Source organism: Thermobia domestica, chromosome 8 (genome assembly GCF_964235325.1).
Source record: "Thermobia domestica chromosome 8, izTheDome1.hap1.1, whole genome shotgun sequence".
In the NCBI taxonomy this organism is placed as follows: domain Eukaryota; kingdom Metazoa; phylum Arthropoda; class Insecta; order Zygentoma; family Lepismatidae; genus Thermobia; species Thermobia domestica.
The window spans coordinates 203,199,188-203,214,679 of record NC_137461.1 but is presented as its reverse complement, the minus strand read 5'-3'; the positions used below and the strand labels follow the sequence as shown (position 1 = coordinate 203,214,679).

At 36.4% G+C, this 15,492-nt stretch overlaps 2 protein-coding genes across 2 annotated transcripts; both read right to left on the bottom strand.

Annotated features, from left to right (window-relative positions):
* Nucleotides 1-12,085: 12,085 nt before the first annotated feature.
* LOC145692428 (uncharacterized) lies at nt 12,086-12,634 on the bottom strand. The gene has a single exon (XM_081767736.1). It carries the CDS (start codon nt 12,632-12,634, stop codon nt 12,086-12,088), a length of 549 nt encoding a protein of 182 aa, XP_081623862.1.
* A 2,010-nt stretch (nt 12,635-14,644) lies between these two features.
* Nucleotides 14,645-15,196, bottom strand: LOC145692427 (uncharacterized). The gene has a single exon (XM_081767735.1). The coding sequence runs from the start codon at nt 15,194-15,196 to the stop codon at nt 14,645-14,647; it is 552 nt and encodes a 183-aa protein (XP_081623861.1).
* Between the last annotated feature and the right edge of the window lie 296 nt (nt 15,197-15,492).

Below are 15,492 nucleotides of genomic sequence, written 5' to 3'. Positions count from 1 at the left end.
CCCGCATGGCACGTTGTTTTCTATCTTCGTTACCAACAATTGACTTTCTTTTCTCACATAAATCACTTCGACTTACCTTTCCGTTTTGTATAAATCCCCTACTGCCTTAAAAAATATATGTTCGATACTTTCTTGACTACTTGAACATCACTATCAACTCATTTCTTCCGTAAATCATCCTACTTTTTGCTAGTTTTGGCCTCCAATACTAAACAATTACCCTACTTTTTAGTGCAAATGGAAATGGAACTTAAAAAATCATATTATTAGTTATACGAAGCACCGTCATATAATTTTAAATTTTTTAACCTCCAAATTCTTTAAAACCTAGAAGTAAATCATAATATATTAAAATAAAGTTGAGTTGATTTTGAGTTTAACGTCCAGTTCAGCAGCGAGGCTATATGAAATGTGGACCTACGGATTAACGTGGAATCCGAACCACATGAGCTCCCGCCGGGAATCGAACCCGGGTCTCCCGCGCCAAAGGCTCGTACGCTAACCGTTTAGCCACGGAGGAGCTCAATATATTAAAATAAAGTAATTACTCATATGGTTCTTATAATTTGGAGGATAAAGTAAAGAAATGAAAATAAATTCCTTCCCGGGAATTTATAGGCCAGGTAAAAACCCGGGAATATTCCCATTTTTAAATTCCTTCCCACCGGGAATATTCCCACTGCCCATTACTACGCCATACCCATTCCGACGGTGGTAACTTAGGTTTATAATGTTGTTACTACCTTCCTACGAGTGTCCCCTCTTGGTTCTTTCTAAATCTGTGACTCCCTACTTTACGAGAGTAGTGGTTTTTAACACGAAATCAATCATGTGAATAAAATTATCCAATCACAGCGAGTCTAGTTCGACGCCGAACTCCAGACTTGGCATGGTGTTCCCACCTGCTGTAGGGTGAGTTCGCCAATAGTCGACCGCTGAAAAAAAAATCTTACTTCTGAACACTTATAATACGTGATCATTTCATAATATTTGACAAAAGTGAATTGTTTGCTTCATTTGGGTTCTTTTGTACCATACCGTGTGTTAACTGCTCACTTTTAAAATTTTTCAGTGACATAAAAATACGTTTTACGAAAACTTATCAAAATTTCCACTTGTCGACCATCGTCATTCAGTAGTCGACCGCATTCATGCTATTAGTCGACCGACCACGCGCAATTTCTATCGTTTCTATCGCTTAGAAGTAATTGATTGCGTTAGATGATGTTTGGGAATTGTATTATTCGTGAGATTTGAACTCGACAAAACGATTATACAGATTTTATCTAATTTTCTTAAAGTTTTTCTCCTTAGTGGTTATAAATCAAAGGATTAGGCTATTATGGTTTGATATATAGCTACTTTATTTGGAATAATGGATTTGAATATTAAATGGTTCTTCCACGTGAAACAAGATTTCTCTCCTGCGTTATATGAGCACGTTATCTTATCACTTATTATAGCTTTACAAATTCTAAACAAAATACGACCCTAGTAGCAAGAAAGCTTTCGACTAGTTGGCGCATGCTTGGCTTTTGGCTTTCTACGCTTGCACTTGAAAAGCATGCTTTCATACGATCTGCCTTTTGTTGTACTTGCAACGATGCTTTAGACCCTTCGCAGAGCGTCATAGCTCACTGTCCGTTCATTGGCTAGACTTGACTTGTAAAACGCTTGCGTCAAGCTTGAATGGAATACTGAATGCAAGGTTGCCTCCATGTAACTTCGTTACTGAAACCCAGCTTGCGGCACGCTTGCATGTTTTCCAATCAAGCTGGATGCAAGCTTAGCCGACTTGTAATTCAAGCTTACAGCAAGCGGTTTGCAAGTTATCTCTACTACTAGGGAAGTCACTAATAATTTGAAAAAAATTCCTACGTGTTCACGTTTCCTCCGTGGGAAATAGATTTCTCTTCCGTGTTACTTGAGCACACCGAATTATCTTCTCATATATGATAAGGTTTCTCTTCTGAGTTACTTTAGCACATTGAGTTATCTTTTCATGTAATGACAGTAAGTTCCTCATTGTTTGTTCAAATAATTTATATGGTACACTCTGCACACAGGAACAGCTTATCTGCGAGATCTTCTCATGCATAGCCAGCGGTACATCGAAAATGGAACCATTTATCACATTCATCGCAACCCACTAGTTTATCCTCACTTCCCAAAGCAAAATCATTATCACCCCACATCCTCTGCATATGGCTCCATCGCCATAGTAAATTACATCATCTTTATTGTGATGTTTTACAACAGCAGTTGTTCTACAGTTCTTCTTCGATCTTTTCTTATGATTTTCCGTCTTCTTGCTCTTTTCTTGCCTTTCTTTAATCTCTGTTGCGTTTCTTTTCCTCCTCTAGTTTCTTCTGTTTTGTTTTGTTTTGCAGTCGGTACTCGGCGATATTATTCTAAGCTAATTGCAAACGGTATCTTCTCTACTTTCCTCTTAGGTTTTTTGACTGGACTCTTGGGCCAGAACAGATGCCTTTTTAAAAGTTGCCGTTATATATATAGGTCTGATAATTTTAGGTGTTGCGATATTCTTCTGATTTGATTCACTTGGTCTAGGAACAACTCGCTTTCAATGTCCTTTGTTTCTTGCTATGCTTCTGGTATATAAACCAGAGCTTCAGTAGGGTATTCTTTGGGAGAATAAGTATATTGCTGAATATCCTTCATAGGTTCAGTTCATTCAGTGGAGTTGCGTTACCTTTCTTCTCATTTGATGGCACAAATTCTGGAATAGAAGCTTCCTTTCTCAGAATAATTAAAGCTCTCTCTGATTCTGTTGTTGAAGCAGACATACAACTGATTCTTCGTTTGGCACAATACTGATTTCCTCTTTCTTCTGTAGTGCAATACTGTCTGATTCCTCAGGTTTCGTTGGTAGAATAGGTGCTATATTCACTGTTTTTAGTTTGTTACACTTGGATTGGCTTCAGCAGTCAATGACTGGAGAAGGTCATTTAGTAAATCCTGACTAACAGTAAGAGTAGATTGAGGCAAGTATTCATTGTTATCATCAAATACAGGGATTTCACCAACTACAACTTCGTCGTCTACTGATAAGCTGGCATTTTTATCATCAGTTTGTAGTGTTTCGTCCATCGGCTCTTCTGCTGGAAGTTTCAGAACTTCAAGTCCTGTGCTGAACTTAACCGCAGCCTTTTGAAGTCCATCCTTGTACACAGTAATAACTTTTCTTGCAGTAAGAAAATATTCTTCACTAACGTTTAGCTGAGCGGAAGTACTCTTTGTTTTTGCATACACTTTTGATGCATTTAGGATCAGGATTGAAATGATACAGTCCACATTTGTGAAATACATTATTGTGTGTGACAGTGTAGCTGCTGTTACTAGAACCTCTGCAATAAGTGGTGCAAACTGAACTCTTGTAACGGAAGATAAATTATGTTCCGATAGATAGCTGCGGACAACGAATTTTCAATTTGTTTTTAACGCCTTGAAGACGGATACATCGCATAGTTGCAAGATATTCGTTGCATGAGGGTACAGGGGATACAATATGATCTCGTTGTTGTCAGAAAATTTGTTTACTTCATAAGTTAAGTAAGTTTTGTGACCGTCGATGAAAAGTATTACAGGCTTAGGTCAGGGGTGTCATTTCAGACTTCGCTTCAGGGGGACAGGAGCACCAACGACATAAGACTTTCAAGTTTTGTACTACTATATTAGTAGACAATCGATTAAACATATGTATTCCTCAAACTCTTGGGAGGCCAATTGCCCCCTCCTGCCCCCCCTTAAATGACGCCCCTGACTTAGGTACATCGTAATCTAATAGCCATTTATTGAAACTATTGGCGACCCACTCAAAGAATATCTCGCTAATCATCCAGCCATATTCGGATCGTTCTACCACATTCGACGAGGGAATATTGGAAACAATGTGCCTTATGCAGAGTCGTTTTGATGTATGATTAGAGTCATAGTAAAGGCCTGACTACTGCAGTGAACACATGTTAGTCGAACGCTTTAGTATTGCACTAATCACGCGTCATAACGACTCTGCATAAGGCCCAATATCTCTGAGTACTCGCGACTTGTATGGATAAACAATCGTTGGAGCAACTGTTCCTCCCAAAGCACTAAACGTCCCTAGAAAAGTAAGCGTTAACTTTTCTTTATCTTGAACCTTATAAATATTCTTCCCGCCCTTTGATCCTAAAATTTTCCCGGACGATGGGCACAATTGAAAAGAAGATTCATACGCGTTAAAAATTCTACGTACATCTTCTAGAATGAAAAGATTGTTCGTACTGGTGAGGTGAGTCTTACGATCATGGCACGCGTGCTAGCCATTAGATCAGCTAGGAGAGCTTCTTGTTCTTGTGTTTAAAAAAATAGTTCTACATTGAAATAGATTGTCAGAAAAAGAAATTTTTAACTAATGTTACTGAATAAATTCTATAAAACGCAAAACGCAAAACACAGTATGAAACAGTGTGGTCGATAGCTGGCAAGAAATATTCCAATAGTCGACCAACATGAGGAACAGGCGGTCGATTTTTAGAATATGTCACGAAATTGAAAATTTTATACATGCATATTGAAAAAGAGGCCTTAATACCATACAAGGAATAATTTGAAGCAATTTGGCGCACTCTCAAATAATCCAATAATCGACCACCCTTGGTCGACAATTGGTTTGTATGGGAAAGGAAAAATGCCAAATTTCGACCACATTTTAACGCGTATTTTTTCATTTAATACTTTCCAGTTATTGACAAATTATGCTGGTACAGCTTCTAGACTAACTTAGTTATGTAACTAAAACATTTCTTACCTCACGTACTATCTATATCCTCAGAAAAATGAAAAACAACAGGAACACAAGATTCTCATTACACGTTGTTGTAAAGTGCGGACTTTAGTCTAATTCTACAGATACGTCGAAATTTATTGGTCGAAGACGACCAGCTAACCAAGGGAGAGTTAAACAATGAATGTCATTGGTAGTATAAGATGCAAGCTTTATCATGAATAATTTTTCGCTCCAAAAGACCATCAGATATATTTTATATAGACAATAGTAAGCAAAAATGGTCGATTATTGGATGGCGGTCGACTAGTGGCGAACTCACCCTACTTTTATACATGAAATTACATTACTTAAGGAGCCCACCCGCGTAAATACGATGTATCCACACGGAAATCCTAGTCCTTTTTTTCTCAGTGTAGGCGGTAAAATATAACCTGTTGTATTTTCACTCTCTAAATACTGTTACCTCGTTGGATTGTGAGGCTCAAGTATCATAGTCAGTAATACTACCAAATTCATGTTTGTATTATGAAAAATAAGTACATGACGAAAACTAAAACACTGTTAGCAGTGTGTGAGAAATCAATTTCTCTGGTAAAAAATAACCACACTAATAAAATCGTGTATAAAAATTTTTGAAATGTATCTTTTATTTATTTTACAAAACAGAAGAAATCATTTTAAGGGGAAAATAAGAACACATAACGTAAAAACTGCCAGAAAAACGTAAAACACGGGTAAAACGGTAAGATGTGGCACCCCTATTTAATTTGTATGTTCGTCGTTCATAACTCACTTGTTGCATAAAGACGTAAAGGCCGAAAAAGCTTATTCCTCTTAATTTCTAATCTAAATAAATAAAGCAATCTATTTAAACAAAATAACTGGTTTAAGTAAAATAACGTGTTTAACAAAAAAAAAAAAAAAAAGCCAACTCTATCAGAAAAAATGGTTAAAGTGAACCGTTATGAGCTTGTTATGCATCCGAAAGTTAGAAAATCGGCCGGTATGGGATGTCGGTAACGATAATTGATTTATATTGCAATTTGCGTGTAAAAAAACGAATTTTACATACGACGTTAGCATTGAGTCAACAAATATGTTTGTTCCATCAGAGATTTTGTTGCTGCTACTTCGAAAGAAATAACAGTACCCTATCACCCTATTCAATTGCAGAATTTGTGCTCCTGATTTTTTCAACATTTGTTCGAGCAATTCCACTCCTCTGTCTAAAAATAATCTACCTATTCTACCTCTCGCGTAAAATGTTTGACCTCGATCCGCCCCTGACATTGGCAGGACTCTTTTTCTAAATTCAAATTTATTCTTTTCAAATTCTCTTGTCTTCTGTGTTTACAATTGTAAGAAAACTAGTGTTGATCAGGAGACAAGAAGAAACCAGAAATTGAAATGGAAATGAGATTTTAAAGAACCATTAAATACTAGATACTAGAGACGAGACGAGAGTACCTACAAAGCCTTTAAAACGAGACGAAAAAAGCATATAGGCATATACAGTATGTGGTTTCTTGTTTTTTATTCAGTTAAAGGCCGTTGGATCACTATGTTATTATAAATGCAGTGTTCAAGTAAACATACCATCTAGAGTTGCCAACTGACCGGTTTTTCACAGGGCTGGCCGGAAATGTTGTTATTATTTTGATTAAAGCCGGTGACCGGTACAAACTTCTTACCAGCCCCTTTATGACCTTTTTTTTTTCAAATTTGAATTTAGTTCGAAACAATTTCATCTAATCCGAAGTATAGATTTAAAAATAACTTTCATTCTGTAAATCCTAAACTGCCACCTTTCACCATCTATCAACGATTAATATGTTTTGTTCACCTGTTTCGATAATTTTAAAGAATTGGCAGTTACTGATAAATACAACAAAATGAGCAATGCCGATTTCAGTTTCTCATTTATAGCACAATGTACCTATTAAGCTTACTAGTGAAATGCAACAAAGATATGCAGAATACAGGTGCTAATGCACTTTTGGTCATGATAGTACATTTCCTTCCCTTGGATGGGTCCGAACAGAGAAATTTCACACTTACACCTATATCATGCTGAATTATGAGGGGGTGCCGTTTTTTCTTTTGTTTTCCAGAGTTGGCAGCCCAAGTACCATCCGTGTTCTTCGAAATTTAGATCACCAATATGCTCAAGCAAAATCTCAGGAAAGCAAAAGCATTTTATAAATATTAATTTCTGTTAGGCTAATGATAGTGCGGAGTAAAACATTTACTATAATAGTCCTCACTCACTCTCTCTCTCTTGTTCTATAGATTTTCACGCCAAAAAAGGTACAAAGATGACAGAAGTAAAGATGACCTTTAGGGTTCTGTCAAAATTACTGTTCTAAGTGTTTAATATTTATTCCATACCGTCGCCTCATCTCATGTCACTTTAAGCACTTGTCAGAAATGTTAAAGTTACATCATCAACTAATTAAAACTGTTATTACACGCACTAAGTTTTAATAAACTTAACATTTTCTTAAAGAATATAAATCTGTAGGCTCAAAAAACCATAATTGTTGGACAATCCAATTTTAACACTACATAAAGGGTGTTGAAGACAGTTATGAACCATTTAATAACATTTATGAGCCTTAAAATTGAATGGCTCAGTTTCAAAAATTGTAATACTTTTCATTGTTGTAGAGACATTTACAAATAATAATAATAATAATAATAATAATAATAATAATAATAATAATAATAATAATAATGTAATGTGGAAAGCGTATCATAGAGCTCTCAAAATGGGTGAAAAGAAGGCGACATGAAGAGCGTGTTTCAATGCTTATTACAACAAATTTGACGCCAACATGCAATACAAACAGAAAACAAATCTCATACTGTCGCAATGTTTTCTTATACGTAATTGCGTGTCAATAAACAGTAGAAAATCGAAACAGACGTTAATATGTTAAGACAAATAAAAGGTTCAGCGCAATAAGAGAAATTGAGAATACAAATGTGTTCTACATTTTGCAACATATGACGAAATGTGGAGCGAGAATTGACCTTCAAGGAGAAGTAAACGAGTACTTCACTCGTGTTATTTGTATAAAGTACGATTTAACACTTGAATTGCTTATTGTTTCATCTATCCCTTGTATCCAACAAGTTCTGTTCATTATTATTTATTTATTTAATGTAGATATTGTTTTGGTATAACAAAATTAGTGATCTAGTTAGATTTTAACAATAGTGTATTGCACACATGAAAACATTTATACGTCACTACAGAAGGTATATTTAGCGCCTTTTCTTCCCACGCGATGTAATGAATTCTTAGTTAGCAATCACTTTCAGACATACTAGGTTCATTTATACGAGAACGAGGTAAGATACAATAGATATAATGGGTACTTAAGCGAATTTAGATTTGCTTATATACTGGTAGTTTGCATCCACTTACACAAACCATCAAGTGTTGGTGTGTATTTCATGTAGGTGCATTTGTGAATGTGCACGTGTGCCGCTATGCGTTTGAGAGAGAGAGAGAGAGAAAAGTTCCTTCTATAACATAACATGTGCGTTGTATATTGAAGCTTAAACACTAACAATACTTGATTCAGATATTGACAAATGACGTAACCAATCAACAAAAGCAAAATCTTGAAATTCTCGTATCTCTTTTGTGCTCATCATTTGATACCTTTTTGCAAGAAGAAATCGATGCACATCTTTCAATACCACCTATAGACAGTGGTGCTATTCAGCCGGTTCGCTAGAACCGGTTGTTAAAATATTTCGAGTTCGCTAAACCGTTTGTTATACCCAAACAAAACAGTAAATTTTACCCAATTATACTCAGAAAGAAGCAAGTTTTAATTTGTGTAGCTTCGTTCTTAGAATTTCTTAGCTACAGCATTGATTAAGTTATATGATCTCCCAAAATAAGGTATAAGCGATTATTTCTTAATCTCAAATAGTTAGATATAAAGAATGAGAACTAGGATCACCAAGTTTGCGAAAAAATTTAAATGTTTTCATTTTAGTTTAGTCTGACTTCAACGATAGACAAATTTGTTGGGATTATTTCGTTGTGGGAAGTTTGTCATTTCAGAAAAAAATCTGGTCGGTTCAGAGCCTTTGCGATTTACATTACCGTACGAAAAAGGAATAAGAAAGAGGGAGGCGAGAGGACGTGCCAGAGAACAAGAATCAGAAGGTTCCAAATATTTCTAGCCCCTGAATATCATTAAATAACTTCAAGAAGTACAAAGATTCACAACTTTTTCTCTAGAAAGGAAAAACAAAAAGAAACGAAAACAATAAAAGCTCTGATTTTCAATAAATCTATCTAATTACTATTTCGTTTTCGAAGTTTCTCGTCAACCCCTTTTTAGGACAGAAGAGAAAATATTCCATTCTCGTTAAAAAAGTGCCTGTTTGCAGTACCGTTGCGTACCGCCAGAAATAAAACTATATATATATATAACCGTTTTTTTTTTTAAAGATAGAATAACACCACTGTGTACAGATATGGAAGAAAACCTTCACTATTGGAAATCTCATGACAGTGACTTTCCAAGATTAGCTCTTCTGGCTAGTAAGTATCTGTGTATTCAGGGTATACCAGCGTTCTATCGGAGAGAGTATTTAGTTGTGGATGCAAAATCGTAACTGATACTCATACTTCACTTAGTGCGGAATATGCGAAACAACTAATGTTTCTTTCCATCAATAAAAAGCTCGTTCTTAAATAGCGGTACCATGAACTTCGGTGCAACATACATTTCTAGGAGAAAGCTCAGTGCTAACAGGTATATTTCTAAACAAAACAGTTATTGTTCAATTTTCTCCCTCTCGGTGTGATGATTGGGTTTGCGTTCTTTTAAGTTAATCCGTTGGCTTTACAAATTTAACACTTGGAATTAATATTCTTTTGTAGTGGTCAATTAAAAAAGCACGCGATCTATCGAGATCTCTTTCATGTTACTATTAAATTGGGAATCCTTTGTATTAAAAAGCTATACGCAAAGACGGCATGTACCACTTGAACTGAGAGATTTCTTCCTCTTGGTTTTGTGCAAACATATGTCTAAAAGTGTTGATGTTTTTATTAAATTTAAAGCTTTCATCTTCTACCATTATCCAGTTTTGCTTATGAAATCAATTTACAAAAAGGTTCTAAGTTATTCCTAATAATAGTGCACCTAATAATACTTTTCTAATACTTAAGAAAATTGAAAGAAATAGGGAAGTGTTGATACTCCCTAAACAGAATATGTATGTCTGTGATGTCTGTGTACTGAAATTACAGAATGGAGGCCTTTTTTAGTAGGCTGAGCTATGTGGCTCAACTGACATCTAGTAACCACATACAAATGAACGGAAAATTACTACTTTGCACAAAAAACGAGGAGATTCTTGTTTCCCTGTCTATTTAGATTTAAGCAAATATTAACACTTGTATTTGATTCTTCATTCGCAATGGCAATACATCACAAACTTTAACTGTAGTGAGGATATCAAGTTGACTCGATTAAGAAATGCAGCCATGTTAAGGATGAAAAATATTTTGGAGGGCATAGCTTCCAGCTCTGAACTGGTTTTGCTCTAACTTCGCAAGGGACAAAATTTCTGTCAAATACAATTTTTGCACAAAGTTTGGTTTGACTCTGTGAAGAAGCGCACCAGATAATATGAGTTAAATATACAATATTTAGGTGGATTAGGTAGAAGTAGAAACTTTCCTACCCCACCACACTGATTTGACCTATCTTCAAAAAAATCAGAATTTTTAACCCATAATAATCCTGTGTAAATTTTGTTTCATTCGGTTAAGAATGGTAGTCAAAACTGAAAATTAAATATTAACATAGAATGTTGAAGGGCACAGTCCCCAAGCCCTACATTAATTCGACTCATGCAACAGGGCATTTTCCTGCCTCATATACAAGTATCATGCAATTCTCTTTCATTCGGTTAAGGAATACGAATGCGGAACTGCTATCGCGAGCCAAAAAGCGTTATATATATAAAGCAAAACCAGCTGCAATTTTTTTTCGAGACAGTGACGAACACCCATATCGAATATCAACAATATCAGTATCGACGATAATAAATATCTATATGGAATATCAATATCGACGATATCAATACATTGATGTCAATATTTTTGCAATATTGATTATCGATATAAGCCGATATTGATATATCGATAAAAGCCGATATCAATATACCGATAGATCTCACAGCCCTACATATATCCTATTTTTCTTCTTTTCTATTATAACCTCGTTCATAAACATGAAAGATGGGCTGCGTTTGTCTGCGAATACTAAAGAGTGAATATTTGTTTACTGCTTGAATGCTGACCTCGGTGATCGAGAAGTCTACGATGCAAACATGTCATTCACGAGATTCCCGGTTTGAGTTCCGAAGAAGCATGTATTTCGGCTCGTTCCAAACATGGTTAGAAACTATCGTGCGCCGGCCAAACATTTCAAAACTTTCTAGCCCAGATTGGACGTCGGCTTGGGATGCCTTGATAGTAAGTAAATACTGGTATTCATTTACACAAGACAAGATTCGACGAGGCTGTTGATGATGCTTATGTATAAAGGGGTGATATATTTATGTACTTTATTTACAAATCACGCATATCACATCCACAGCTAATGAACTGTATGATCAAACCCATTTTACTGATTCACCCAGATATCATGGAGGAACGAGAAATAAGACTTAACGAATATTTTAGATGTTACTTGCTTCAATTCTTGTTCAAGTGTACATGCGTTAATATGATAAATATAACATGCTTTGTTCATATGTTAATATAATGATTGATATAATACTTAAAGGTTAGTACAATGAATTACTTATCTTTACTTCTTTCCGCAGTAATTGTTGCTTGCTTGCTGCTAAACCACGTGGTTGCTTGTTACACCATCATACTTTGTCTTCGATCACACATAAACTGAGTAGCACTCTAAAACACCGTTAAGAACATGTAAATCTTGTATATTAATGAACATGAGTGTTTCTCTAAAACCTATGAATAAATATGCTTTTCTGAAACTATTAATGAATATGCTTGCCTAGTTGCACTTCACGGCACATTGTCGAATGCACAGACACAACTTGAATAGAACACTGAAGGCACTATTGCCAGCCAATGCAAACACAACTCACTAAAACTCACCAGAAAAATCACTAAAAGAATCACAAAGAATTCACTAAACTATATACAAAAATGAAACTAATATGAATAAAAATAATGCACATATGCAACCTTATCCATCCTCCCCCTCCTTGATTGGACACAATCAATTAATGCTCTAGGGACAAAGGAATTAATTTAGCAACACTGCGCCGAAAAATGCCAGTTCTACACTTCACAGGTGCCACTCGCACTAAATTATCACTGCCCGGATGAACTTCTTCAATCACACCTAACTTCCACACTTGAGGAGGAACATTGTCTTCTTTTAACAATACGACCATGCCCGGTTGTAGATTAGGCTGAGCTGACTTCCATTTTCTTCTTTGTTGTAACTGGTTGAGGTAATCCCTTGACCAACGTTTCCAAATATGCTGTTTCATTTGTTGAATCCGTTGCCATCTGCCTAGTCTGTTGATAGGTGCGTCCAGATCTGGTTCCGGAAGGCTAAGAAGTGTATTTCCCATCAAAAAATGTCCTGGACTGAGATACATTGGATCTGTGGGATCGTTGGAAATGGCTGTCAATGGTCTTGAATTTAGAATGGCTTCAATTAGAATAAGTAACGTGTTCAACTCTTCGTATGTCAGACTTGCAGTTCCTGCTACACGCCGTAGGTGGTACTTCATGGATTTTATTGAACTTTCCCATGACCCCATGTGAGGAGATGAATTTCCATTCTAAACCTTCTTGAGCTGAGTATTCCAGGATGTCCTTTCGGTTAGTCTTGGATTCAAAAAATTGTTGCAATTCTCGATTGGCGCCAACAAAGTTTGAACCATTGTCGCTACAGATAGATAAGCATTTTCCTCGCCTAGCAATAAATCTCTTCAATGCTGCGATGAAGGCTTGAGAACTTAAGTCTGAAACTATTTCTATGTGAACTGCTCTAGTGGCTAAACAGATTAACAACGCTGCATAGACTTTCATTTGAATTTTGCTGCAAATCGTGGGCTTGACATAAAAGAATCCTGCATAGTCAACTCCCACGTGTACAAATGGTCTTGCTTAATTTACTCTCTCCTTGGGTAAGTGTCCCATTAACTGTGATGAACTTGTTGATCTCCACTTGAAACAAACCAAACAATTGTGTACTATTGCCTTGACCATCTTCTTAGCTCTTGGAATCCAATATCTGGTACGCAAAGATGCAATAAGAAGCTGTGGTCCTGCATGAAGCAACCATTTATGTTCTTCTTTGACTGTCAGATGGTTGAAATGATTACCTGCAGGTAGGATGAATTGGTGCTTGTTGTCGTACTCCAAGTTTGAATGTTCCAATCTTCCTCCTACTCTTAGCATTCCTTCCGTGTCCAGAAATGGAAAAAGATCCTTGATTGGGCTCTTTGTTGAAACTTCCACTTGTTGCTGCAAGTTCAATATTTCTTCATGATAGGTAGTATGTTGTACTATCTTGATACATCTGTGTAACGCTAAACGAAGTTCCGAAGCGTCAAGACTATCGGTTTTTCTTTCTAATTTCTTGGAAAGACAATTCTGTTTGAATCGCAAACAATATGCTACTACTCTCAACATTTTGTTTAACGATGAATATATTTTCATAAAGCTTGTTTCATGAACGGCCACCAAACTTACCACGACTTTCTTCTCTTCTGAAATATTAGCCGGCTCATTTTGTTCTTGACATGGCCATTCTGCTGTGTGAAGAAACTCTGGACCATGCCACCATTCTCGAGACTGAATAAGAGTGTTGGGATCCGCTCCTCGACTAACTATGTCTGCCGCATTTTCTTTACTAGGCACGTGGTGCCATTGATTGATTGATGTGATTCTCTGAATTTGAGCCACCCTGTTGGATACAAATGTCTTCCAACGATTGGGAGGTGATTTGATCCATGACAAAACTATCGTCGAGTCTGTCCACAGGTGTATACCACTGACCTCTATTTTCAATATGGAGAGTGTTTTGTCTATTAGCTTCGCAAGTAACAGTGCTCGACATAATTCCAATTTAGGCAAGGTTTGCTTCTTCAGTGGTGCAACCTTCGACTTTGAACAAAGTAAATTAACTTCAATGTTTCCTTGATCGTCTGTAGCCCTGATATACACTACTGCTCCAAAATTTTCTTCACTTCCATCGCAAAAACCATGTAATTGAATTTCCTTAACGTTCTCCGAAGACATTACGTTTCTTGTAATTTGTATCTTCGCCATCGCAGGTAACCAAGACATTAATTGATTCCACTCAAGTTGTAGGACTGTGTCTAATGGATCATTCCAATCCATTCCTGTCTTCCCCAACTTCTGTAAGAAATTCTTGTATTTGATGACAATTGGAGCGATTAGACCTAATGGATCGAAGATAGATGACACTATGCTGACGACTTGTCTTTTTGTCATTGCAACATTACTTTCTACTGCAGTTCCATTTTTACAAATTTTGTTCGAAATTACAAGTTTGTCTGTTAATGGAATCCATGCTATTCCTAAAGTCTTAACACCATCTTGCTAACCAAGTATGATTGGCTGTTGTTTTTACCTGAAGTCTTCAGGAACTCCTTGAAGTACTTCTTCTTTGTTAGAAATCCATTTACAAAGCTTGAAACCTGCTCTGCTTAAAATATTAATAAGATCCTTCTGTAGTTCTAAGGCCTTTGACACGTTTGGTACTGATTTTAACACATCATCAATGTAGAAATTGTGTTTTATTACTTCTGCTGCTTCTGGAAATTCCTTGGATTTTCCTCCGCTATTTGCTTCAGACATCTTGTTGCCAAGAAGGACGCTGACGAAGTCCCGTACGTGACTGTTTGTAACTCATACGACTGGATCGGTTCTTCTACTGAGTTTCTCCAAAGAATGCGTTGTAAACACTTGTCCTCATCATGAATTAATATTTGGCGATACATTTTCTCTAAGTCTGCTGTAAATGCAACAGGATACAACAGAAACCTTAAAATAATGGAGTACAAGTCATCTTGAACAATTGGCCCAACTTGAAGAATGTCATTCAATGATTTGCCATTAGACGTTTTTGCACTTGCATCAAAAACCATTCTTAATTTAGTTGTTGTACTGTCCATCTTGAATACAGGATGATGTGGAAGACAACAACTGCTGCTGCTGTTCACGTCTTCTTCTGTAACTTTTCGCATGTGACCCAGACTTAAATACTCATCCATGAAGGCGGCATAATGTTTATGAAACTCAGGATTTTGTAGCAATCTTCTTTCAAGCTGCTTAAATCTTTGTAGTGCCATGTTGTAAGACTCTCCTAAAACAGCATTCTCTTCCTTCTTTGGTAATTTGACAATAAATCTTCCGTCTCCATTTCTGGTTGTATTTTGTAAAAAATGCTTTTCACAATTTTCTTCTTCCGGCGAATAAATCTTAGTCTGAAAATCCTCGAGTTCCCAGAATTTTCTCAATTGTGTATCCAAGTCTGTCTCCATCTGAGCAAAACATGAAATTACCGACTAGTTGTCTTCTTCGGGTATTGAAGGCATATTTCCGACGACAACGTGCCTAGCTTCGTTTCCTGCAAAACTGGATAATG